This window comes from Daphnia carinata, chromosome 3 (assembly GCF_022539665.2).
Source record: "Daphnia carinata strain CSIRO-1 chromosome 3, CSIRO_AGI_Dcar_HiC_V3, whole genome shotgun sequence".
NCBI classification, from domain to species: domain Eukaryota; kingdom Metazoa; phylum Arthropoda; class Branchiopoda; order Diplostraca; family Daphniidae; genus Daphnia; species Daphnia carinata.
In genome coordinates, this window is record NC_081333.1 from 3,224,807 (window position 1) to 3,251,392 (window position 26,586).

The window sequence follows — 26,586 nt, forward strand, 5'->3', positions numbered from 1 at the left end:
AAACGAAATGTTATAAAGAAATAAAATCTATTGCTGTTTTCGAAATCTGAAGCCATCTAGTGAAACAAAATTTATAAGGAAGATTAATACCCGCTAGATGGCTTCTTTAGTCACTATAGGAAACAAAGAAGCTTGATCCAGCGTCCATTGCACACGACAAGTTTTTTTCCCGTTCAGGAGCAGCAGCATTTTGTAGCTTCAAAGCTTCAGTCAACCGCCATTGCGCGTTCGATAAGGTGCGGCCAAAACTTTGTCGCTGCCCGTCTCAATCCTCCGCCAACGTGTCCGGCTCATTTCCCGCGCCTGTCCACCTTTCGCGAACTACAAGATTCTTTCTGTACAACTCAGGATAATTTTGGCGTGCATTTTATGCGCGTTAACCAGCAAGAAGGAGCATTTTGTACGAGTGTGTGAGTTGTGCAGTGTCTTGTGTGCTGCAGCGGCCATTTTCTTTTCCCTTACGAAACTTGATTGAAAAGTGATCATCAACGTCATCACTGCATGCATCGTATATATGTGGCGAACAGTCGTCTAGGAAATGCATTGAAGTTAGATCATCCTTTTCCTATAGGCCACGATCTCGTTTGGCAACCTATTGCAGAACACAACAAAACAGCAGCGGTCCACAGAGTGGCACAGGCAGTGCGAGTGGAGGCCCTTCCCATTTAGTAGGTTTGTCCCACTTGTCGGGTTCCCACAAGGACAATACTATGGGTTTATGCAACCCGAACTGGGTTTGAGTTATTTTTTTATGCGCAAGTGTTGCTCTAAATCAGACTTGCTGAAACCTTATTTTTTTTTTTTTCAAACGAAGGATCACGTTATGCTTTATCATTAGGAATTGTGTTATTTAGAAATTAAATGGGATAACAATAAAGAATTTTTATTAAAAATGAAATGTTTTCTGGGTGTCTTCATAGTTCCTTCGTAAGAAATTATACAGCGAAGAAAAACGGATAGTACACTTGGGTAGCAACTAAAAATTCTAAGGGGTTTGCAGCTTATAGTAGAAACCAAATTAAACACTGCTTTTTTTTTATCGTAGTCATTCCTAGCAAAATATCCCAATAAATTCGTGAAAGTAAATTTTTCTAGAGTTTGTTTCATTTCGTAAAGTTAAAGAAACAAGCTCGGCTTCTAGAAATGGCTTCGATTTTTTTGACAGCGAGAAGGGTTGTTTAAAAGACGGCACTGTATCACTGGTAAAGATTACCTCGGAGGTTCCTTTCCGTGCAGGCTCCGCCCTTTGCCACGTTACTCGTCTACCACGTTGTGGACCGCTGCTTAACCACCGAAACAAAAACATGACAGACATCAGTGCCAGCAAACGAGAATCGCTGCCTGGTTGGGAACCGGGCTCAGTTGCAACGGCTGCTGCGTTGGCTGCTGTTGCAGCCGCCTCCTCACCATCCGGCGGACCGTACCCGACTGTCGGCCTTTACTCGAATCAGTCCGGGAGTAGTGGCGGAAGCAACAGTGGAAATGGCGCCCCGCCACCTCCTCACCTTCCATCACCCTACTCGTCTTTCTCGCAACCGATCCCCTCCTCCTCTGCCTCTTCTTCAGCTCCTTATGCGCAGCCTCAAGGTATATTGCAATCTCAGTGCACCGCCCCATTATTTGTGTTGTCTAATCTTTTTCCATCCTTTTCCGTCTCCCTTTCGTAATCTTATTACCATATTCCGTTTTTGGCTCAGACTCGTGTCACGTTGGTCAATGTCCAATTGCGATTTCATGGCTACGTTCACAATATTCGTTTCATTCCTGTTCTTTATGATTGTTTAAAATTAGGTTTGCCGCAGGGCTATCCTTACCATGCATTGGAGAGCTACCCTGGCCAGCATTTGGGTTATCCATTACCCCATACGTCTCATCATCCTTATCACCATCATCAAACGCAATCATACCCTGGGTTGCCATCAAGCTCTTTGTCTCCGCAAAATTATCCGCCTCATTCCAGCATGATGGTTCATCCTTATCATCATCATCATCATCTCTATTCACCTCAACAACCTGCAACGCCGAACCAATCACCAGGAATGGGATACACGCTGACTGTTCATCCGCAACAACAACAGCAACAACATGGTGAAGTCCACCACCAGCCCCCACAGCAGCAGCAGCAGCAGCAGCAGCAACAACAGCAACCAGTAGTTAGTCAATCACAACCTGGATATCCATCGCTGAGTTATCAACAAGCACCGGCTGGATCGACCCAGCAGGGTATTAGTATGCCAATATCAACGTACATCCCTCCTGTGCAGACATACGAGCCCCCTTTGGAAAGATCTGAGAATCCTCCACAAATTCAGCGACCGACGCCGATCCTTGCCGAACGGGAAGTGAATGCAAATTCCGTACACATGGTTCCTCAGACGCCGACTTCAGCGGTGCCCATATCGTTCCATCTTCAGCAACAGCAGACTTCACCCGCTCCTCCATCTCCCGGTTCTTCGGGCATGATGACACCTGGAGGAGGATCTCATCCAGACTTGGAACATGATCTCCCGCCAGAGCTGCTCCAACAGGGATGGAGAAAGATGTGGTCCAAACGAGAAAATCGAATTTATTTTTGGAACAAGACCAATGGCGAGTCACTTTGGGAAATGCCTCCCCTTCGAGCAAACGTGCGATATTGTTTATTATTTTTTTTTTTTTCTTTACTCCTGTTATCTGCGTTATCGGTGGTTTCATAAACTATTGATTTTCGTTTAGTACGACCCGGTGTCCGACCCACTTGGTATTCAACAACCAAACCAGCAGCCTCCGGGAGCTATCAAACGGCGTGCATCTGATGATGGGATCGGCAGTCCTTTGGCCAAACGCTTTATTCTCTCGTAATTTAAACTTGTACAGTTTTCCATTCATCAGTGTGTCACCGTTTAATCGTCTTATAGGGGCCCGTGGGATTTGGAAGTGCCGACCAATGCCGTCGTCTTTGAAAGGAGTCCGTTGAGTTGGCCACACCCCCATCCGGATATCGAGGGCTACCGGGCAACTTTGGTTGTGAAATTGCGCCAGGCCTATCAAGAAATGTGCCATTCTAGGGAAGGTGTGTATCATGATACAACAAAAACACGTTTATGACAAGTGAAATAATAAGATTTATTTCTCACACGATAATGTGGTGAAAAATAGCAATCGACGCACCTAGAGATTCGTTTAACCGATGGCTGCTCGAGAGAAAAGTTGTTGACAGCGGCACCGATCCCCTCTTTCCCGGCCAGTGCCACCCCGAAGTTTCCCTATCGATGTATAAGGAAATTATGAACGATTTGCCCATGAAACTAGAACGGCCAAAGTTTACGGGGGATGCGCGAAAACAGTTGTCGAAGTACGCAGAAGCCGCGAAAAAGATGATTGAAACCAGGTATTTCATTTGTTAATATTCCAACAAACTGGTGCATCGCAATAGGCTAAATCACATTTTATTACAGGAATGTAAGCTCAGAGAGTCGTAAAATTGTCAAATGGAATGTAGAAGAAACCTTTCAGTGGTTACGACGAACTGTAGGCGCTACGTATGACGACTTTCAAGAACGGCTGGCGCACCTTAAACGTCAATGTCAGCCGCACCTGACGGAAGCTGCGAAATCATCCGTTGAGGGCATCTGCATCAAGATGAATAATCTGTCAGCAGAATACGCAAAAAAGATACGAGATAAGCACAACGAGTTACTCAAGGAGAATGGACTTGCCGGTAAATTTACACTTTCCTTTTTCTTAAAATTTTTATTCAAACAGACAGTTGCTTATTTAGTTTGAAAATTTTATCAGATTTGGAACCCAATGTAAACCTACTCCATCCGCGAAAAGTCTGGTGTTATCCGGTCCTCTTTGCTCTCCCATGTCCTCGATTACCGCCAGTCGAATTCCTTCCCGACAAGGACCAGACGTTGCTACGCTACAAAGGTGATGCAGTACGAATTAACAATCTCCATTTTCAGAAACTGGTATGGTTGGATCACTTTTTTTAAGCCACCAACGTAGTAAATTTTTTTGTCCTACTTTTTTCATTGTTGGCTCTTTCAGGAGCAACTGTATCGGTACAACTGCTTTGAGGACCGCAAATTTGAGTGGTTTTTGCCGCGAGTCTGGTGCTTACTCAAGCGCTACCAGTCCTATATGGGGGCACAGACGGGCAACGAAGGCCAGGGCACTCAGGGTGCTCTACCACTGACCGTTTTTGAGGCCCTTTACAAACACTTTGGCGTCTCTTTCGAGTGCTTCGCCTCGCCGCTCAACTGCTACTTCCGTCAATTTTCCTCCGCTTTTCCCGACACGGATGGCTACTTTGGTTCCAGAGGGTATGCGCTATTGCGTTCTCTACTCTATCAATAATTTCTTAATTTTCCCCGTGAACCTTGTAGGCCAATTCTCGAGTTTAAGCCGGTATCAGGATCTTTTGAGGCCAATCCCCCCTTTTGCGAAGAGTTTATGGATTCGATGGTCACACATTTCGAGAAGCTTTTATCCGACTCCAGCGAACCACTGTCTTTCATTGTTTTCATACCAGAATGGCGCGAGCCAGCCCCACCTGTTCTCAAAAGACTGGAAGAGTCATCGTGGAAGAGACGTCAGGTTGTTGTGCCCACCTTCGAACACGAATACCGACATGGTTATCAACACCTCGTCCCAAAGTAATTATTATCCTGGAATAATGACCCTTCTCTTTCATACAAAGCGTATTTTGTCTTTGTAGATCCGAAATAAATGTAAGGGCAGCACATGGGACAGTCATCGTCTGGTTACAGAACGAAGCCGGATATCAAAAATGGGGACCGACAGATGAACGGGTAGATGCTTTACTGGAAGCTTACCGGCCTGGCCGAGAAAGAGAACGAGACCGGCAAGAGCTTCTAAGTCCTCCAAGACCTAATCAGTCACTTGATGGGCCTATTGCTAACATGTTAAATGTCAACGGTAGTGCAGCAATAGCTGGTATGAAACCTATTTGAACATCAGTTTCTGGCTTAGAGGCTTATCTCTTTTAATTCATTTTCTAAATTGATAAACTAATGATTGGCTGAATTTAAATGATAAAAAAAAACACATTATTGATTGAAAATGATTAAGTTTGGTTGATTCAAATGTATTGTTTTCTGACTTCCCCGAAATTTGGGTTTTATTTGAAACAAAACAAAGATGTGTGAAGCATACAATGCGTGTGCAATGTTATGGGAGCTTTTCTTTTTGACCAACACTGTTTTTTTTTTGTTTTTTCTTTCTTTGTATGTTTGTTGTGATTCTTTTGCTGAAAGGATATTTTATAAAGATACAGTTTGAAACAATAAAATATTTTTGATCAAACAAACTTGCAGTTCTCCCCATCAGTCGCGAGAAAAAAATTTTATCTCCCTCCCCCGAAAGAAAAGATCGAGCTGAACGTGCAGTTTTATCGATCGAATTCAAATCAAAATTTTATTTGATTGAAATCGATCGAATTCAAATCAAAATTTTATTTGATTTGAATTCGATCGATAAAACTGCACGTCTAGCCACTTATGGCAACCCGTTTTTCCCAAAATAAAAAATAAAAATACGGTCTTTTTTTCTCTTTTACTATGGCATATGGCTATGGCAATCCGTTTTACATAAAAAAATTTAAAAAAAATGGCGGAAAAAAAAAAAATCGCACTTTTTTCTCTTTTTTCTACCCGTAGCCATCTATCAGTCGGTTTCGTTATTACAGGCATGTAAGCAATTTGAGTTAATTGTATCCCATTAGCAGTTAATTGAGTAGCGTGGCTGGAGAACAACGCGTGGCTGGAGGAACAATTGAAAAATGGATAAGATAATAAAACAAAAAAATGGTAAGTATAAACATTATTATATTGGTTTTCAATTATTAATTATTGTTTATTAGATCAAATTATGAAGCTGCAGGCCCAGTTATTGGAACAACACAAAATATTAGATAACAAAGCTAAGGATCGTAGGCCTAACACGTAATGATTCTATTTATTTGCTTTTATTCATTCGTGTTTTGTAGCTCAAATTTTGAGTCTACAAGCTCAGCTAGGGGAAAAGAACAAATTGGAATGAAACAGTTTCCAAACAGTGAAGGAGGTTTTTCCAAACTCATGCCTAACTGAACATGAGGATGAATTGGCATTAGGTGAAGTAGTTAGGTACCTAAACTTTTCAAATAAGAATTCAAAATAAGTATAGAATTTTAACAAACAATTATTTATTGTTTAGTTATTCAGTCTACCACCTGATAGTGTGTTAAATTTAAATTCTGTTAGTGCTGCACTAAAAGAATCGTTAGTAATAAGCTCATGCAGTGAAGGAACTGAACAATTGTGGGACCGTATTTGGGCCGAAAATGGGTGTGGTACAGAAACCCAGAAATGGCACAAGTTCAACATGAAACATAGATTAGTTACTTTTTGGTTTTTTGTCTATCGAAAAAGTATTTTTAATGCTATTATTTTGCATTCACAGATTTTAACGGGGGATCAAATCAAGTCTGGAAGTGTTACAGGATGGAAGAGTGAGCCTACAGATGAAAAAACACTGAGAGTGCATTACCGTAAGGTGTGAGGTAAATTAATAGAGTAATGCAAATTGCCTAATGAGAAGTACCATCTTGTGTTAATGAATCCAGTACAACAGCAATCCTTTATAGTTCTGTCACAGCTAGAAGCCTCAAATAATTCTGCTTCTCTGTCTAAAGAACAACTTGTCCTTTACGTTCAGACTGTTGGGGAAACTGGGTACTTAAATGGCCCTAAAGATGTTTTAATTTTGCTGCTATTGCAGAGATGAACATCATACATGGACTCTTTAGGTATGAAAGGATTTTTCTTCAAATAATTTTGAATTTATGACGAAGAATTTCTCCTCCTTTTTGCCAACCAGGTCTTATCTACCAAAAAAAAATTTAACCAATAGGAAAGGATTTTCATGTACTGGGAACACAACTATCAACAACGCAACATTCTACAGGTGCTAGTTTATCATTCAAGAGCCTTATACAATGAAGTTAATCTGCAATTTGTATGTCCTTTCCCAAGCTTCCACCAGAAGTTGAATCTATGAGTCATGTAAGTTCCATGATCAACAATTGATGTGTTTAATGGTGTTGTTTTTCTTTTCTCAATATAGGTTAATAGTAAAATTGGATCTGAAAAGATTCTTGGTTGGGGCAAGACACTGAATAAATTGTATTGATTGGATGGATGACATGACATTGCTATACTTAATTCGGATTCCCCAGACGGTATTTGATATTAAAAAAATTGAAGTGCATATCTGGGCTCCCTTCTTTTCTGAAGCCCCGTTTCCCCTTGACTCATAATAAGCCCGTAGGGGGTCATGCCCCTACTGTACGGTATATATAAAAACAACATATACCGAGGTTTGGAGGGCTCTGGCCGGAAAGGGGACGTGGGGTGCCGCTTAGTCCGATGATGTGTTCACGGAGGGTGACGTGGCTGCCCACAAATCCGAACTAAAGGTTAATCGCTCCTGTAAAAATGTTCCAAATCTTCAGCTCTTCTTCCGGCTTCTCTTAGCCAATCACCGGGTAATCTCCCCGGTGGGTCAACAAGGCAGTGTCTCCCCCTGCCTGGGTTGACGGCAACTTTTGAAAGGGCTATTGTGCCTTTTTAAAGTTGCAAAAATAATTGTTATGTGCAGAGAATTGTCAATAAAATTTTTTTTATAAAATGTTTTTTGCAAAATTTTTTTCTTTCATTGTCTGTGTTCGCTTTGTTCACACATTACATTTATCAACTTTTTTTTTATTTAGCTTGCTCATTTCATCTTTATTGTTTATGCCACCTTTGTTCTTTATCAGCATTGTTTACTATTTATTACACTAATACATGGATATTATCTGTATTTTGTACTTGTACATTGTTTTATTCAGGGATCGATCCCCAGACATTCAGCGTGCAACGCCGATGCTCTAACAATGAGCCACGAGATATATCTAAATTTTTTATCATCGCATATCATATGTTATCGTCTAGCATGTTTATGCACTTTGAATAAAACTGAAATGTTTATCTATTTTTTTCTTCATTTAGATATAGATCTTTAAACATCTCACTGCGATAACTGAACCCAGGGTTCAAACCGCAGCTGAATGCTTAAAGATCTATATCTAAATGAAGAAAAAAAATTGATAAACATATAGTTTTATTCAAAGTGAAAGATGCATAAACATCCTAGACGATAACATAATATGCGATAATAATAAATTAAATGATTCATAGCTCAATGTTAGAGCATCGGCGTTGCACGAAATGTCTGGGTTCGATTCCCATGAGTAAAACAATGTACAAGTACAAAAATACAGATAATATCGATAAAATAAATAGAAACAATACTTACAGATAAACGATACAACGGTGGCAAAAACAATAAAGATGAATTGAGCAAGCTAATAAAAAAAAAGTTGATAAATGTAATGTGTGAACAAAGCGAACACAGACAATGAAAGAAAAAATTTTTGCAAAAAACATTTTATAAAAAAAATTTTATTGACAATTCTCTGCACATAACAATTATTTTTGCAACTTTAAAAAGGCACAATAGCCCTTTCAAAAGTTGCCGTCAACCCAGGCAGGGGGAGACACTGCCTTGTTGACCCACCGGGGAGATTACCCGGTGATTGGCTAAGAGAAGCCGGAAGAAGAGCTGAAGATTTGGAACATTTTTACAGGAGCGATTAACCTTTAGTTCGGATTTGTGGGCAGCCACGTCACCCTCCGTGAACACATCATCGGACTAAGCGGCACCCCACGTCCCCTTTCCGGCCAGAGCCCTCCAAACCTCGGTATATGTTGTTTTTATATATACCGTACAGTAGGAGCATGACCCCCTACGGGCTTATTATGAGTCAAGGGGAAACGGGGCTTCAGAAAAGAAGGGAGCCCAGATATGCACTTCAATTTTTTTAATATCAAATACCGTCTGGGGAATCCGAATTAAGTATAGCAATGTCATGTCATCCATCCAATCAATACAATTTATTCAGTGTCTTGCCCCAACCAAGAATCTTTTCAGATCCAATTTTACTATTAACCTATATTGAGAAAAGAAAAACAACACCATTAAACACATCAATTGTTGATCATGGAACTTACATGACTCATAGATTCAACTTCTGGTGGAAGCTTGGGAAAGGACATACAAATTGCAGATTAACTTCATTGTATAAGGCTCTTGAATGATAAACTAGCACCTGTAGAATGTTGCGTTGTTGATAGTTGTGTTCCCAGTACATGAAAATCCTTTCCTATTGGTTAAATTTTTTTTTGGTAGATAAGACCTGGTTGGCAAAAAGGAGGAGAAATTCTTCGTCATAAATTCAAAATTATTTGAAGAAAAATCCTTTCATACCTAAAGAGTCCATGTATGATGTTCATCTCTGCAATAGCAGCAAAATTAAAACATCTTTAGGGCCATTTAAGTACCCAGTTTCCCCAACAGTCTGAACGTAAAGGACAAGTTGTTCTTTAGACAGAGAAGCAGAATTATTTGAGGCTTCTAGCTGTGACAGAACTATAAAGGATTGCTGTTGTACTGGATTCATTAACACAAGATGGTACTTCTCATTAGGCAATTTGCATTACTCTATTAATTTACCTCACACCTTACGGTAATGCACTCTCAATGTTTTTTCATCTGTAGGCTCACTCTTCCATCCTGTAACACTTCCAGACTTGATTTGATCCCCCACTAAAATTCTGTGAATGCAAAATAATAGCATTAAAAATACTTTTTCGATAGACAAAAAACCGAAAAGTAACTAATCTATGTTTCATGTTGAACTTGTGCCATTTCTGGGTTTCTGTACCACACCCATTTTCGGCCCAAATACGGTCCCACAATTGTTCAGTTCCTTCACTGCATGAGCTTATTACTAACGATTCTTTTAGTGCAGCACTAACAGAATTTAAATTTAACACACTATCAGGTGGTAGACTGAATAACTAAACAATAAATAATTGTTTGTTAAAATTCTATACTTATTTTGAATACTTATTTGAAAAGTTTAGGTACCTAACTGTGTTCACCTAATGCCAACTTCATCCTCATGTTCAGTTAGAGATGAGTTTTGAAAAACCTCCTTCACTGTTTGGAAACTGTTTCATTCCAATTTGTTCTTTCCCCTAGCTGAGCTTGAAGACTCAAAATTTGAGCTACAAAACACAAATGAATAAAAGCAAATAAATAGAATCATTACGTGATAGGCCTACGATCATTAGCTTTGTTATCTAATATTTTGTGTTGTTCCAATAACTGGGCCTGCAGCTTCATAATTTGATCTAATAAACAATAATTAATAATTGAAAACCAATATAATAATGTTTATACTTACCATTTTTTTGTTTTATTATCTTATCCATTTTTCAATTGTTCCTCCAGCCACGCGTTATTCTCCATCCACGTTCCTGAACTAACTGCGAATGGCATCCAATGGACTGAAATTGCCTACGCCAGTAATAACGAGTCTGAGCGGTAGATGGCTGCGTGTCGGAAAAAAAGAAAAAAGTGTGATTTTTTTTTTTTTTTGGCGAAATTTTTTTTTTTTTTTGTGTAAAACGGATTGCCATATTTCGTCATCTACCGGTCACGTTAATTCTCTAAATACACAAAAAAAATTTTAAGCCCAACTAAATAAGCCCGACTTTACTCGGTCGGGTTTAAAAAAATTTTCTGCAAAAATTGAAGCTAATCAGAATTGGTTGAATATCACAGGATATACTCAAAATTGAATGCTGATTCCGGGGAAATTGCTACTTTTTTCACTGAGTTAATCGTTTTTGAAGTAAACCGAATATTTGACGCAGTGCTAGCGCGCCAGTACGCTACAGCGCTAGCGCGATGCAGCAAAATATTAGTTGAGTGTATGTAGAGAACTAACTATATATCTGGCCGGTAGATGGCGATAGCAGTGGGTTGAAAATAAGCCCGACAAAAAAAATTAGCCCGAACTGTTAGCGCAACATGTGTATTTTACATTTATTTCAAAAACCGTAAAGCAAATGCAAAAATAAACTTGATTTTCATGATTTCCATTCAATTACGAATCGAAATGATGTATTTTACGTGAAATTTAAATTTGGGCCAAAGATGAAAAAGTGGGAAGGCTATATAGCCTTCTCACTTTTGTCAAAATCGGCCAAAAACGAAATCTCACGGAATTGGATGAAAATCGTACCGTATAATCAAAATTTAACGATGATTTCGATTCTGTGATTGGTTTTGTCGCTAAGCCATCCGTTTTTGAAATAAATTTAGAAAAGAAAAATAAACTTGGTTTTCTTGATTTTTGAATAGAAATCATTTTAAAATAAATGATTTTCACTTAAAATAGTGAAGTTTAAATTTTTCCAACATTGAAAAGTGGGAAGAGTATAGGCTTCCCCAACGAAACGAAATTTCGGAAAGTACACTGATAGAAAGTGCTATGTCTATGTCATATGGCATTGCCCTATTTGAATTTCGTTATCATTTAATTCTATTGGGATCGAACCCTAGTCTTAGAGCACCTCACGCCGGTGCTCAAGACTCTGCCTCGATGTCCTCTGGAGACAACATAAGGACACTTGTAACAATAACGAAAAATAATAATTTCGAAGTTTTTCAAGTTCAATGATGAAATATTATTTCGTAAAACACACCGTTGGTGACTATCAGCGTTTTAGTTACACATCATAATGTTTAGTACAGTGTTTCAGTTTAACTGTACCAGGACTCGAACGATAAATCTTCGCTGTGCCTTACTGATGCTCAACTCTTGAGCCACTACTTGCATCTACACGTAATTGCATCTCTGGCACTAGCGTAAACGTTCTGTATAAACAAAAATAATACATCCGACTTCCCGGGTTTTTTTTTATTATTTTTTTTTTTTTTTTTCAAAAACCTAGACAGTTAGTTCTACCGGTAGAGATCTTAATCTTTAGACAATTGAAAGCACTTCGATGGATAAAATTTTACGTAAGAGAATTGGACAAACCAGTTGTCAAACTCTGAAAACACATGATTGTCTTGCATACTGACAGACCTAGCGGACAATGCGACTAAAATTTATTGTGTGAGGCAATACTAAATGATTACCATACCAAGTTCGATGGTCTTTAAACCGTAAAACTATGGGCTGAGACAATTACGTTAATACGCCTCAGTGTTCTTCAGCGTTTGGGTGGATCAACACTCGCTTCATTCCGGAAAGTCTAATTTTTTTACCGGTGACCGTTCTAAATTATTGTAATTTCTTCTTCAGTGGGTGGAAGGGCGTGAGCCTGCGAGCTGGAGGAACAACTAAAATCCACGTAATTTTCATGATGGGCTTCGAAGTCCTCCAGGGAGCAACGGAGCTCACGGAATGTAGGGCGGTCGTCGGGATTTGCGCTCCAACATTTCAGCATGACTTGATAACTATAATAATTTTTTAAAATAATGTTAATGCCACTTAATACGAAAAGACTTGCAGTCTTAAAAAATAGGTTACAGTTTTTCGGAGACATTATCTGGCCTAATTAACCGATTGCCAGACAGCAGGTACGTCATCAGTTGAGCGTCGGAAATATTGGCGTAAGGGAATCCACCTATAAAAGAAAGCTTTAATTCGATTTTTATATTCAAGAATATTGAACCAAATAAAAAAGGATGAGAAACCTAGCGTGCAAATTTCCCATAGTACCACGCCGAAGGCCCAGACGTCGCTCAACGAGGAATACAAATTATCCGTCATGGATTCAAGGGCTAGCCAGCGAAGTGGAAGCATTCTTTTCCGTGTGTTCACGTATACGCCATGGCGTGATAGTCCAAAATCAGAGATTTTCAGCACACGGCCTTCGCTAACCAACAAATTACGAGCAGCTAGATCTCTACACGAAGGGTTTTAAATTAGTACCGCGTTTTTAACGGATTCGAATCATCGCTTACCGATGCGTGATTCCTTTCAATTCCAAATGTTCCATGCCCCGTGCAATTTGCCGAGCGAAATCGTGTAATTCCTCAGTGTCTATGGTTCGGCTCGTTGGGAACGCTTTCAGCAAACCCCGATAATAGTTTGGTATGACATAAGACGAAGACGAGTGCGACGATCTAAGCGTTCAATCGATAACGCAATTAATTTATACCAGACGCTGCTATTTAAAATTGTTTGCGTACCCAGTTGATTGCGAGCTCATTGAAGCGAAAATGTGATTCAGATGATAAGATTTCGAACTGTCTGATGTGCTGTGCGTGGTCGATTTTCTCGGTAGCAAGGCCACTGATGAACTCGATCCTCCTATGCTGGCAGATACGGTATCTGGATGATGTTGGACTTTACTGTCAACCGACCACACTGTACAACATTTTCAAAAACATTCAAAACAAGCAATTTAATTAAAGCCTTATTGTAACCTTTGGATTGGTGGTAAACAGCTCGCAACGTCCTAAGGTAATGGAGTAGGTCGCCATAGGGAACGTACTCTAGGATCATCGAATATGGTTGATTTAGAGTAACGCAGGCTAGCATAACGACAATGTTTTCATGACGACCGACACGTTTCATCATAGCGATCTCAGCCAGAAAATCGTCTCTTTCATCCAAACCAACTTTCTCTGGAATAAGGAAGCAAGAACAAATGTAAAACGACATTGGCAAAGTTTTGATGTCAACAATAAGCTTACTTTTCATTTGCTTGACGGCAACAAGAGTCGGGCCAGGAAGGCCGGGTAGGTTTTCGACTGTTGCCAGGTGAACGCGACCAAACGCCCCCTTTCCGATTTCTACCCCCAGCTTCACTTGGCTAGGATCAATTTCATAGTCATCCACGACTTTGTTATTTCCAAGTAAATGATGACGGGGTTCCTACATTTAAAAAAAATATCCATTAGACCGCTAGAATAATCGATCACGTTACAACAAAGTTTGGCAACTCATAATTTTTTTTTTGTTTTCTTCTTTTCCTATAACACAAAGGAGCCTTAAGCTGGTTGAACTTACTTCAGAGTCTCTATCCGCGTGCAGGACGTTCATCAAACGTTGGCAGGTACCACTGGAGCCATTAGTTAGCAAAGTCGTGCGTCGGCTGTCCCTATACGAAATCGATCATAATGACAGTTTCATCATTATGGAGTTTAGAAACTTTTGTTAACCCTTGGATTATACACGGCTCCTTTACCAACAGCCAAAGACGCCTATAGTACGGAAAAATTGTACTACCAATAATGAAGTTATAAATGATATCCACCTTCCCCCAAAAAACTAAGTTTGAAGTTCAAAATGGACGTGTAATCAATACGCTGTTTACACAAGAAACTACTTCCAACCATTATTCAACTGGTTTTCAGTCATCTAAGGTCTTTATGGTGCACTACTTTGTAATAACAAAGTTCAGACTATGCTTTACAAACCGACTCCCACTCCCTGGCAAACAGAAAGTTCGTATTCTTGTTTGAAAAATTAAACCGCCTGGGAAGATTAGAGAGGTGCTAATAAAGAATGCGCCTGTGGAATGTTTAAAGTGAATGCGCGAATCCCTACCCAGTGAGTGAAACGACGGGGAACAATCAGAAGAAAATTGAAAATTTAAACCTGTGGAAATTTTGCGGAGAGCGTGAATAACGCGCCGGGGTGTGATTGCCTGTTGCAGCAGTCGCCGCCATGAGATGTAATCGTCGAAGAAAGCGTCTCCAACTGAGTGCAATAACCAGAGCCATGACGGCCAAGAAAATAACGCCAAAGACGACTGCGCTCACCATCGTTTCCTTAAAAAAAAAAAAAAGAGAAACAAAAACAAAGGTATACCATTAGGCGGGACAATTACAAGAATGCCGTGCCTTTGACAGACATGCGCCATTAACCAGCAAAGGTCATATGGAAAAGGGTAACGTTGGTGGATATTCAATTTTTAATGGAAAGGCGGAATAAAAAAATTACTACAAAGCTGAAAGCCGAATACAAAAAATCGTGCCTGACGAACGTTTCGTTTCGCGGTACATGTAATGGATTTACCTTGTGCAAGCTAGGATCTTTTTCTAACTTCACATCTCCTGAAAAAAAAAATGCATATTGAATTATTTATTGCGAGATTTCACAATTGCGCATTTGGATATATACTGTTCAGGTAAACTTCTGCAATCTGGCCCTCGCAGTGATGCGAGTCGTAGGCGAGGATCCGGATACGATAATTGGAATGAAACTCTAAATGATGAATCGGCTGCTGGAAAAAGTTGAGACCGGGTACAACGTTGTGTCTGTATTCCCTGACTTTGCGGAAAACAGGTCCGAGGCCAAGGACATTTTCCGCTCGTTCCACCCGTACAACCACAGTGGTATCAGTGGCCTCCTCCAATGGACCACGATACGACCATGAAACAAGATAGCTGCGTTCGTCATGGAGCCCGGAAGCCACGGTGATCTCGTGTGTGGCCAATTCTTCCGGTTTCGGCAAACGCGGGCGTGAACCGCACCGACAAACTCCTTCCACGCAATCTAATTTTGGAAACGTTGGTTTTTATTAACATGGAAAAAGCATTTGCTCAATATATGAGCGGATGCCAACCTGGAACGGTAATGTTAACGAAAAGTGGGCGATCAGGGGAAATTATGGGTGACGCTTGGACACTGACGGCGTAAGAGCATCCAAACTGGACCAGATGATCTCCTTTCTTCGTCCCACTTCCAATTTCGATGGATGGTGTTTCCTTTATTTTCATCCAACCAAAACAATAAAAACAAAAAGACCTGTGAGAAAGTAATAACCTTTTAGGAAAAATGAGTTCGGAACTTACGCTGTACTCTACGTGATGAAAGAAATCCGTAAAGTGTTCGGTACAAGACGACGTGTCACCCATCGAACGAGTAGATGGAATCAATGGCCTTACCTCCACATTGTATCCCTCGGGTGGTTCTCCTTTTTACGCCATAGTCAGTACAGTAATTGACAAAACTTCAACTTTAACTTCGTACTTTAGCAATCACGTTGACACAACACAGCACACCACGAAGAAAAAGAAAAGGAATTTCTTCCATCCAGAAAGGTAATTACCCGCTGTCGGATGTAGCCATCGAATCACTAATTTGAGACGTTTGTTTGCCACGGGATCTGGCGGAAGAGATGACAATTCAGATTGATCTCTCGCGGATAACGCAACTGAAACCGTCAGATTCAACCCACCGTCGGCGGTACCTAGGCGATATTTTGAAAACGTACGTAAGGAGAAAGTTCAAGAGAGATGGACTATGATAAGACATGCAAAAATGCCTGGGGAAGAAGAGCTGTTGAACTCCTGGAATTCGATTTGGTCCTTTCCCTATGGATAAACAAAATTGTCAAACTAATCGAATAGTAACCAAATTGAAAGTCAACAGGTCGGAGAATTTTTCGAGCTCATCTCCATGTCTCATCGCGCATCAATATCAAACGATGAGCCGTTATATTAAATCAAATAATGAATGAGCCCGCTTGATTTTTTCGCGTCGTTTCTTACAACGACAAACAAACGATCATTGAGTTCAAATCGAGACGTTAAAAAAACTTACATTGGATGAAAGATCTGGCACAATAGTCGCCGCTGAAACTGGTAACGAGTTGAGACAACCGGTAACGACGAGGATAAATAGCAGGAAGTGCCATTTCCCTAAATCCATTTCGTCGTTAGTCACGAAACTCTTGGCGGAAAAACTTGTGAAGGAACGTGCTAGAGAGTAGGACTTACTAACATAGAAATTCTGCTCAATGGGGACTTTATTGCAGGTCGGTAAGTCTCGAAAACTTGTAGACTCTGACTTGCGCAGATGATCCGCTACGGAGGCGAAGGCTGGAAGAGAAATATGAGTTCTGTAAACATGAGCAAATGGAATATCGGGATGGTTAAAGCAAAAAATGAGTAACTGATATTATGGCAAAATAATATTCGTTCTTTACGTAAAGAAAAATCGATATGATCTCGCGACTGAAAAGCGGAAATTTTTCTAGGGCAGCTAAACAGTAGAAAGAAAAATAAAAGCGGTTGTTATCTTACTATTTTCCTGGTCTCCACGTGTGGTAAACCTATCACAAAGCGAGTGAAAAACAGCCAGTGTATGAAAAATAAAAAGACAGTCAATGGGATTTTCCTCCGCTGGACCGGATATGCCGACCGATAAAAATTCTGTCGCAGTAGTAAGGTTATCGATCGCCTTTTGTCTTTGTTTCTAAAATGCATGGTCCACTTGGCGTCAGCATCCGGAAATATTATTATTCACAGTGGCATTTTCGTTTAAAAAAAAAAAACTAACGTACGGGACATCTAAATAACTTACTTTAAAATTCCAAACTTTATAAGACTTCCATTGATGTCGTAAGTTAAATAACTTATCTTCAACGCGGCAGTGGACGCACACGGTAAACTCAATCTAAGATAGGGCCAATAAAAAAAGTATTAAAAAATAAAAATGGACTTGCACAACTTTCCCATTAATCTTGTCATTCACTTCCTCCTAAGCTTTCAACTGATGGAAGCGGCCGTTGAGTATGCAATCGTATGGGTGGCAGTTGACCGTCATCCATTTCATCGTTGTTGACAAAGAGTCCGCTGTTTTGGAATCACGCCATGTGCTTCCCATTTTAGATCCAGCACTCCAATCAATTAGTTGCGGGCACGTTTTAACTTTGCCATCTGACACGTTAGTGCAAAAGCTCTTCAGATAGCACTGCCGTTGCCATGGAACTATTTTTTCAAAAGCAAAAATAGCGGTTTGCGGCGGGTGTGCAGTAGACAAATCACGCAAGTCGACTGTCACTTCTTTTTTCTTTCGCGAAAAAAGCCTTCATCCTTCGTTTTTTTCAAGCTGGAACTTCCTTTTTACCGATTCTGAATGGTTGAACATTTAAATTTGGCCTGCAACCAACAAGTGTGTGCGTTTTCTTTTCGACGTTCAATTAACTGGATTAGGGAGAACTCATTCTGCACATTCGTACCAAAAGGCCTCACCTTTGCCGATTACTTTTTTCTTAAAAAGAAAAACATTTATTCATCGCATTGATTCATGTCTTTCAAAATAAACGTCAGATGCTGCTGTAAAGTCAGGCAACTCGTTTTTGTTGTTCTACAATAAATGGAAGAACAAATTGTTACGGTTAAGGAGAAGAAACAACGTGGGATGGACGGAAATTCGTTGCAATGGTGAAAAGTTAAGACGTGTGGGTTCCAAAAGGAGGAATGAGAAAAGGCAATGCTAGTCACAACTGTTGGTAGTCTCCAACATAACTTTTAAAAAGGGATTCTAAAGAAAACGTAAAAATTGCACCGTTTATAGCCGATGAGATGTCATGGCTGTGGCAGTCAACAGTAAGAGTGCCGACATCGGGATGAGCTTAGTTGGAGTTAATCCGGTTGAGCTGTTGCATCCGTCACCCGTGCACGTATAAACGCATGAGCGGTACTCGCGTTGGTCGCCTGGCCTCCGGACATAAGTGCAGTAGTTGTCCAGGAAACGTTCAGAGCAGAAACGTTTCGCTCCAAGATTACCTTTAGCACAATTACATGAATTAGTATCTCTGAACAATGAATGAAAACAACGGGAAGAAAGGGAACGAGCAAGTACTAACACCATCACACAGCCAGAGCGCATTACAAACTGCCCTTTCACACAAAGCAAAAAGCATTCCAGAACAACGCAAAATGATAAACACATTCATGCCATTGTAGCTCATAAGCATTACATGTTTACAAATGTTATTTCTTGTATCGCACACATCAACCACTCCAACAAACACACAATTTTTTTGGCAAGCAGCTTTTCAGTCAACAACATGAAATACCAGAAAAGATTCCAGTCGTTTTGATGCAATATTGCGCATCTGAAAGTGGACATTCCGTCACACTGACATCAGTGAATTTCGGGTCAAAAAACTCTCCGCAGGTGTATTCGTCTTCTGACGAACACTGGTAGCACCTGAGAGACTCGGCTACAATGGAAAGATCAATTAACGTGGTTAATGTGATGATCATATTCAGCATTTTCTGCGACACGTAGATTTGTTTAGGGCAACTGGCTGGGTGCGAATCTTGTTGTTCCCTTACCTCAACATTTACTACAAAATACCTCCAAAAATGCCAGTCATCTTGACACAATATCTGGGTTCTGATAGTGTGTTACATGGCAAAGATCGTAGGAGATCTCTATTGGTCAGCTCTTCACTGCAGCGGATGTCTTCAGATGAGTCACACTGATAGCATGACAAGCTACTAACTAAATGTCAATGCATCGCAAAACTGTTAGTTTTGGTTACACGAGAAAAAGCCCACAGTCCAGGTGCAGTGACAGAAATGAGCAGGTTGATTTTGTAAAGTGAAATTTCTAGCCATATGAAAAGACTCTGATCAACAAGATTCGCAATACCACATGTACATGAACAAAACAAGTATCAAATTAATAGTTTGAATTTAATGGAGAACTAGGCAATAATAGAGAAAAAGGATTTTTTCCAGTAACTACAGCACAAACAGATAAATAAAAAAACTTGTGCTGAAATATGTTTTGGACTGAATTCACAAAGCCAAAAAGTAAAACTCCAGTTTGATTTTTGGCCAGCAAACAGAGAAGGGAAATATAATACAATCAGGAAAGACATTTTGAGAATGTTTTTCCCCATTGTAGTGCTCTATCAAACCTTATTTTGACTATTGATTTTAAGTTGCCATAAAGTGTTTTTCACACATGTGCCTTTTTCATTGTTATTTGAGATTAAATACATGAAATCCTTCTGTTTTATGTGAAAAAACAGAAGAAAAACAATATTTATGCAATTTTTTGTAAGGCAAAGCAAAAACAGTGAAGAGACATTGTGTAAAAGCACTTTCAATCAATATAAATATGAAACACCCCAAAAAGAATTTCATGTTGATATTTTACTTTACCTAACGAAAAGAGACTCAGTTGTAGAACTATCGCAAACATGTACCCAGTTGAGGTAGCTAGTTTCATTTTCAGAGATGTATGGTTGTCGAAGGAACAAGAAAATAATTCCTGCAAGTAGGAATTTAGAAATTAAAATTATGCGAACCACTTGGTCTAATTCGTTACAGCCAACGCCCCAATACGTAACGTACCACTAAAAATTTATCTAAAACCAATGAACTTACACAACACTCTACTGACAGTGGTGAGGAAGGAAGTGATAAGTTTCACTGAAATACTAAGATATTCATATTTCAAAACAACAGAAACAAAACTGCTATCCCAAAATCTTTCCTGGTTTCACTAACTGTCGCACACAAACGCCTCAGAGGTATGAAAGTTGCCGTTTCCATAGCAACTTGAGGCCAAAGGAGTTTAAGGCGCCTAATCCTCGCCATCTGGTGGTAAATGGAACAGCTTCTACACGCCATCTAACGGTAAATTGTGTTTTGAAATCAGATGCAGCGTTTTCGCCATCTATTGGCAAGCAGCGTTCTCTAATAATATTTATGCGATTGGTTTCATCGACCTAGAAACGTTTAAGTCGTCCTTTTTTAGAATTAAAATAGAAAAATAAAGCACTAATAAAATTATTTTTATCGTATTATCGCCATGTATTGTTCAAAGTAAACGAGCGCCTCCACGGAGATAGTGTTAAGAATACGACACGTAAAGGGAACAGTTATGCCTCAGTTTGTTTCACATCTATGTGGAATGATTTGTGTTGTAGCTAAGGGAACCGGCAAAAGGTAGAGATTGCTAAGGGTAAAAGTAGGGAGAGCAACGGGAGGATCCAGATTGTAATTAACACATAATGCTGAAACTCAATAAGGGCAAAGAAAGACACGGCGCCGTTTCTTGCATAAATCTGCTTCTACAGCTGGCCGCAGTCGACGATCTTAACGGGCTTGACTGGTTTGCCACTAGAAGAGCCGCAAGCTTCAATCTGAAAATAAAAACGCCATCACTTCTAGTTGCAGCATTACTTTGAATTTCAAATTACCTGTCTAAGGAGATCCATGCCCTCAACAACTTGACCGAAAACAACATGTTTTCCATCTAGCCATGAGGTCTTGGCAGTGCAGAGGAAAAACTGACTGCCGTTGGTGTTGGGACCAGCATTGGCCATGGACAGGATACCTGAAACAATCAAAATGAAACTATACAACACAGCTAACTATACAGTTGAGCGGGAAGTTACCAGGTCCAGTGTGCTTCAGTTGGAAGTTCTCATCCTCAAACTTGTTGCCATAGATGGACTTGCCTCCAGTGCCATTGTGGTTGGTGAAATCACCACCTTGGCACATGAACTGGGGGATGATACGGTGGAAAGTTGATCCCTTGTATCTCATTCCACTCTTTTCACCCGTGCACAAGGCTCGGAAATTCTCGGCTGTGCGAGGAACCACATCAGCGCGGAGCTAAAGAAAGATAAGATTAAAATGCAGTGCACAAAATCAGTCTGAATTATTCACGATGCGGTCTAGTCTTAACAAAAAAATATATTACAAGTCATATCTATCATTATGGTACAGATTCTTAGTGTCATGCACGTGGCTCACAAGCCGCCATGTTGGACCACGCCAAACGGGAGGGATTGCAAAACGCCGGCAAGTAAAAATATGAACTATTTTTAAACCGGTAGGAAAGGTTCCAAAAATAAGGTTAAAAAGTTCCAAGAGTTACCTCCATGACCAATCGGCCGGCATTTTGGTTGTTGATGGCAATATCGAAGAAAACCTTTGGGTTGGCCATGATTTTTTCGGTGTTTTTGGCGAACAAACGAGAGAAGGAGACTGTAACACGCGCTGTAGTCAAGTGAGGAGAGAGAAGCGACGAACGGCTTACGATAAATGCCATGGCGCCAGTGGACAATGATGGCAATATGTGGGTGCACTGCTTCAAGTTAAGGCATTGGTCTCCAGAAAAAAAGAACGAATTTAACGACGCCATCTATGAGTCGCTTTTGAAGCTTAAGAGCTAAGTCAATATGACATTTTAAAAGATTTTCTTTTTCTTTCTGAAATCTTCTGAGCAACTCAAGAAATGCCTTACATTATGACGGCAGAATTACTCTTATCCAATACATTGCATTTGTTTTCCTATTTAAAAAATGAAAACTAATTTGAATATTCAATCAGGCAAGGCGGCTCTAACCTGCTGTATATTTCCATAGCCAAAAGAAAAAACAACGTTACTTTGACTAGTTTTTTAGGTGTGCATTGCCGCAAGGTCACGCAATGTACATATACGACCTTTGCTCGTGACATCGTATGTGCTACGCATGTACACCATGTCGACGTTCCATGTCGTTATTCGATGCCCAACACCATATACGTCAAATGCACAATCGCAGCAACGAAAATACGGCGTTTACTGAAGTGGATAGTATTCCCTTCTGCCAACGTTAATCAAGTTAATATTTTGCAAATTAACTTTGTTTTCAAAGTCACGTTCGATTGTCATCACTCGGCCATTTCCAGTCATGCATCTGTTTGATTTACGTCCCTATTTCTCTTGCAAAAGCTGTCAAAACGAAACGACGATCGAAACGTGAAATATCTTTCGTGGCGCCCTCTTTGCAGTTTTCTAGCATGCAAGAAAGTTAGCGAACGGGTTAAATCCACGATGTTTTCCAATGCCAAACGCAAAATGTTCCGAACTGGTTCGTGTGCAAGGTTGTTCCTGTTCAAATGTTATCGACAATATCGTTCCACACCCTTCACAAGAAAATTAAATGAACCACCTTCAGCATCTGTGAATTGGGCGTTGTTTCTCCTTTCTTTTGTTCTATGCATTTGTTAATCCATATAAATACTCTTAAAAACTGACACCTAACTTAATTCCCTGGACGTTGTCAGAAAATTAAGAGCCCTCGCGGAATAAACCCACGGTTCTCAGGTATCATGGAACGCTCTGTTCTTTCTCATCATAACTTGTAATTCATGTACTCATTCCTGACATTTGATTGAAACAGAATGCATTCGGAAGCTGCTGTAGTAATCACAACATTCGTGATTATTGCAGCACTTTTAATTGCCCAAACATCATCTCTTCCAACCACGAAAAAAGCATTGGACATCAGATCACCATCGACTACCACGACGGGTACGAATGACGTCACAAGTGTCATCTCCAGCAACAAAGCAGCCATTCCCCCGACATCGAATTCCATTGACAACAAAGGCTACATTCGAGTCAATCTCGACGACGGCAATCTTCAAGAATTGTCTGCTTTTGCTACGGGGGAGATTCGATTACGTCAGAAATCCGCAGATCTCTCGTTGAAGGGCGTCTCGTTCGCTTTGAAACAAATTTCTACATCACTCGCAGAGAGCAACTACAAGATGACGTTGGTGCTGGCTAACAAGGACGAGAAACGATCCCAATTTTTAATTTGCAACGTCGACATCGTTCACGATGCATCCGCAAATCAGAGGCGAGTGAAAACAGATTGCCTAAGGGCTAACATTGTGACCGGCATTCAGTCGATACGTCCCGACGGCATTTTCCAGGAGGATGCCGATCTTGCGGCAGCTGTTTTCGCCGCAAACGAACTCAATCGCCAGAGCAACAATTCATCTCCGCTGACTCTCGTGCATTACGTGGCTTCCGGCTCGCACGAAATGATATCCGGCACTGAATACAAATTGCACATGCAGGTGCAGACGAGCCCGAAAGATGACAAGGTTTTGCTTTGCGAAACGAGCGTTTTACCGAGAAGCCCCAAGATGCTGCACGGAACTGAGTGTGGCACTCTAGCGGGAAAAGACGATAGCGGATCTTACAGCGCAGCTGACGTCAAGGATGCGGATGTGATAGAGACGGCTGAATTTGCTGCCAATGCCCTGATGGAGCGGCAAGTTGCAGAAGCACCTGATGAATTGATTCCAGTGAAAGTTGCGAGAGTTTGGAAGAAACCTGTTCGCGGAATTCAACGACGACTTCGTATGACATTGAGCGACGATGCCGAAGGTGGCCAGCCGTCTTCGTACTGCCTCGCAGTCGTCTTTGAAGACAGGCTGTCTGGCGAATATGAACTGGTTACCGGAGCTGGAAACACTGTCTGTTCGCCTACGCCACCTACCGTTTAAATTGATAAGATTTTATACTCAAAACACTGGCCGTTTTTAAATAAATACGTGTACCTTCTTCGAGAATCACATTTCATCTATCAATTGTTCATTCGTTTTTGCATCGGTATTTTCAAATATTTACCGCTCCCAACAACCTTGTACATTTTTTACTCCACAGATGGCGACTGTATCCTGTTTGGCGATTGCCGAGAAAAAAAAAAAAAACAAACATCAAATAGACAAACTCAAGAGGCGATGACTGCCGATGATTGACACACAAAACATTAAAAACAAATGAGTAGGGTGGACTTTAGTCAAGTAGAAACAAATAAGGCGCTGATGCTGGGCGTATTTTTTCATCGTAGAATCGGGACGGCCAGAAGTTTATCTGGAGACTCATAGATGCACTGATTTCATATCCTCCAGTTTTATTTACTAAGGAAAAAGAAAAAAAAAAAAAAAAAACGAACGAAAAAATACGTGTGTTTACCTTAGTCTTTCGACCCTTTGGCCGTCATGTAGGTTAATGATATATTGACTTTAAACGACGGGGATGGACGGGAGAAACATACGGAATGTCACAAAATCAACACGGCACTGTGACTCTCCCCTTACTTTTCCAACTTCCAGCATATAATATCAAATATTCTATATATTTTCCCCTCAATTTTGGTCCCAACTTCATGTTCCCAAATTTGTCCCTTTTTTTTTTTTTTTTTTTTTTTTTAGAACAACAAGAAAAATCCCGAATGGCGACATGAACCCGCTGTTGGATGGATTGATGAGTCCCGTCCCATTCAGATGACATTTTTTTTTCTCAAACACGAAAACGGAACTAGCGCGTTATTCCGTTTTCTTTCCTCCCCATTTTAAATGTTGGTGAAATTTGGCTGTCCAATGAGCCGTAACGGTCAGTCCATTTTCTTGTCCATGAGAAATTTCAAAAAATACGAGACCCGCTGCGCCGACACTTTGAGAAGCATTTCATTTTTAAGCTTAGACGTTAAAGAATAGAAATCTCTCACATCCGATTTCGTGTTTCTTCTTGTTGTTAAAATAATTCCCCTTCTTTTAACCGGAATCACGATCACTTTTTTCATGTCGCCAACGGTCGGGATTCATTTTTTTTTTTTTTTTTTTGTTTCGTTCACATAGTCCATCGTTTCCTCTGATGTGAATTTCTTCTTCTTTTATTTTCTTGTTGTTTGGCCGACACGAGAGTTGAAATAACTGGACGATGGGCCAGGAGCGTGATTCTCAGTTAGAAGGCCGGACAGAAGGGAAACTTATGTGTTTTTTTTTTGTTTTTTTTCCAGCCATCGGCGCTGGCCCCCAAGTCATTTCCGGATGAATGGATGACCGAAGAAATAAGAGGACACACACACACACACACACACATCCCCATATCCCACATCCTCTCATTTCCCTCAGCTTTTCTGGGAAGACAAGGCCTACATGGAGAGGATTATGCCCTAAAGGAAGTTTCTCAACCTGTAAAAAATAAAACTCAATTGTTCAAGAAAAACAAAAAAAAAAAAAAAAATGGGGAGACGTGTGTGTGTGTGTTGCGGATGTGTCTGTTGGTGAGCTTGCCATCATGTCCCAACGTCTTCCACATTTCTTTTTTTTTCTTTTTTTCAGTGATGATGGGGCGTGCCTGGCGTTCTCCTCGCTCATTACCAGGTGTTATTTTCGGGACACTTCTTTTCCTTCCTACGTATTTTTTTTTTTTTTTTACGTGTCCTCGTGCGTTTCCTATTTCTCTCCTTACGGAAAAGAGTCTTCAGGCTATGATGATATTAAACTAACGTACATCTTCCTCCTTCTATTGTTCTTCAAAATTCTGATTTCAAATCATTTTCCTTTTTCAATAATCCCAACGTCCAATTATTATTTGAAAAATCACGCATCCGGAAGACCTGAAGTCTGTCCGTGATGAAACAAATATCAGTGTCGTTACTTGTTTTGATTTTTTGTTTTTCCGGTTTGCCGCAGGTGCCAAAGAAAACATGAAGAATAATAAAAAAAAAAATACATCGAGATGATAAAAAAAAAAAAATGAAAAATATATATAAGTATAGACTATATCTCTCTCTCTCTCTCTCTCTCTCTCTCTCGTCCGGTGCTGGCCACCACCGAACACACATACCGCCCGCCGTCACCGCACGGCCGCTGCCTGCTGGCCTGCCGCCGCCCTTCTTTTTGCGGTTTGCTCGATGTTCCCGTTTGCTGAGTCCGCACGCGCACACTGTTTCGTTTGGGCTCATCAGCCGGATAAGACCATACTCACCTCTTCTATATGTTATAACTCTCACATCAACATTTTCCGCCTGCGGAATTCTCTTAGAACACATCGGTACGGACTTGGGAACTAAAAAAAAAAAAAAAAAAAAAAAAAAAAAAATCCAGGATGGAAAGAAATACAAAGTCCGTCCGGTCATCTTTTTTTTTTTTTTTTTTTTTAAAGGCCGGACGTCTTTAAATTTTTTTTTTTTTTCCGTGCAACGGGTCAGGTGATTGAACTCACCTGTGTTATCTCTAATAACATTGTCCGTACGAGTTATACTTTTATTTTTATGGAGCTTTTCTTTGCGGCCGGACCGC

General features: G+C 40.4%; 4 protein-coding genes and 1 pseudogene across 8 annotated transcripts; 2 read left to right on the top strand and 3 right to left on the bottom strand.

The window, feature by feature from the left end:
* Nucleotides 1–142: 142 nt before the first annotated feature.
* Nucleotides 143–5,314, top strand: LOC130693380 (mRNA (2'-O-methyladenosine-N(6)-)-methyltransferase-like). 2 transcript variants are annotated; one of them, XM_057516513.2, is made up of 11 exons: nt 143–672; nt 1,237–1,587; nt 1,792–2,627; nt 2,716–2,837; nt 2,898–3,052; nt 3,139–3,370; nt 3,438–3,700; nt 3,778–3,953; nt 4,033–4,307; nt 4,371–4,640; nt 4,703–5,314. In XM_057516513.2, the coding sequence occupies exons 2-11, from the start codon at nt 1,305–1,307 to the stop codon at nt 4,956–4,958; spliced, it is 2,868 nt and encodes a 955-aa protein (XP_057372496.1). In that variant the 5' UTR covers nt 143–672; nt 1,237–1,304; the 3' UTR covers nt 4,959–5,314. The 2 variants fall into 2 exon arrangements, with proteins under 2 accessions (XP_057372496.1, XP_059350550.1); XM_059494567.1 differs by having other exon boundaries at nt 143–668.
* Nucleotides 5,315–11,600: 6,286 nt separating this feature from the next.
* Nucleotides 11,601–17,850, bottom strand: LOC130693364 (platelet-derived growth factor receptor alpha-like). Of its 3 annotated transcripts, none has more exons than XM_059494311.1 (16): nt 16,987–17,850; nt 16,505–16,802; nt 16,011–16,275; nt 15,754–15,875; nt 15,525–15,666; nt 15,080–15,454; nt 14,975–15,012; nt 14,555–14,727; nt 13,964–14,054; nt 13,648–13,828; nt 13,378–13,578; nt 13,141–13,318; nt 12,913–13,074; nt 12,643–12,854; nt 12,476–12,572; nt 11,601–12,402 (listed from the first exon to the last, which is right to left on the bottom strand). In XM_059494311.1, the coding sequence occupies exons 4-16, from the start codon at nt 15,814–15,816 to the stop codon at nt 12,222–12,224; spliced, it is 2,094 nt and encodes a 697-aa protein (XP_059350294.1). In that variant the 5' UTR covers nt 15,817–15,875; nt 16,011–16,275; nt 16,505–16,802; nt 16,987–17,850; the 3' UTR covers nt 11,601–12,221. The 3 variants fall into 3 exon arrangements, with proteins under 3 accessions (XP_059350294.1, XP_057372477.1, XP_059350295.1); XM_057516494.2 differs by lacking the exon at nt 16,987–17,850 and having other exon boundaries at nt 16,505–16,602; nt 16,685–16,900; XM_059494312.1 differs by lacking the exon at nt 16,987–17,850 and having other exon boundaries at nt 16,505–16,602; nt 16,681–16,900.
* A 96-nt stretch (nt 17,851–17,946) lies between these two features.
* On the bottom strand, nt 17,947–20,269 carry LOC130693377 (omega-scoloptoxin(05)-Ssm1a-like). 2 transcript variants are annotated; one of them, XM_057516509.2, is made up of 4 exons: nt 20,092–20,269; nt 19,867–19,975; nt 18,768–18,914; nt 17,947–18,474 (listed from the first exon to the last, which is right to left on the bottom strand). In XM_057516509.2, exons 2-4 carry the CDS (start codon nt 19,931–19,933, stop codon nt 18,257–18,259), a joined length of 432 nt encoding a protein of 143 aa, XP_057372492.1. In that variant the 5' UTR covers nt 19,934–19,975; nt 20,092–20,269; the 3' UTR covers nt 17,947–18,256. The 2 variants fall into 2 exon arrangements, with proteins under 2 accessions (XP_057372492.1, XP_057372491.1); XM_057516508.2 differs by lacking the exon at nt 18,768–18,914 and adding an exon at nt 19,052–19,198 and having other exon boundaries at nt 20,092–20,267.
* A 227-nt stretch (nt 20,270–20,496) lies between these two features.
* Nucleotides 20,497–21,821, bottom strand: LOC130693374 (peptidyl-prolyl cis-trans isomerase-like; annotated as a pseudogene).
* A 725-nt stretch (nt 21,822–22,546) lies between these two features.
* LOC130693371 (uncharacterized) lies at nt 22,547–24,066 on the top strand. The gene is made up of 2 exons (XM_057516503.2): nt 22,547–22,807; nt 22,884–24,066. Exon 2 carries the CDS (start codon nt 22,885–22,887, stop codon nt 23,998–24,000), a length of 1,116 nt encoding a protein of 371 aa, XP_057372486.1. The 5' UTR covers nt 22,547–22,807; nt 22,884; the 3' UTR covers nt 24,001–24,066.
* Nucleotides 24,067–26,586: the final 2,520 nt, after the last annotated feature.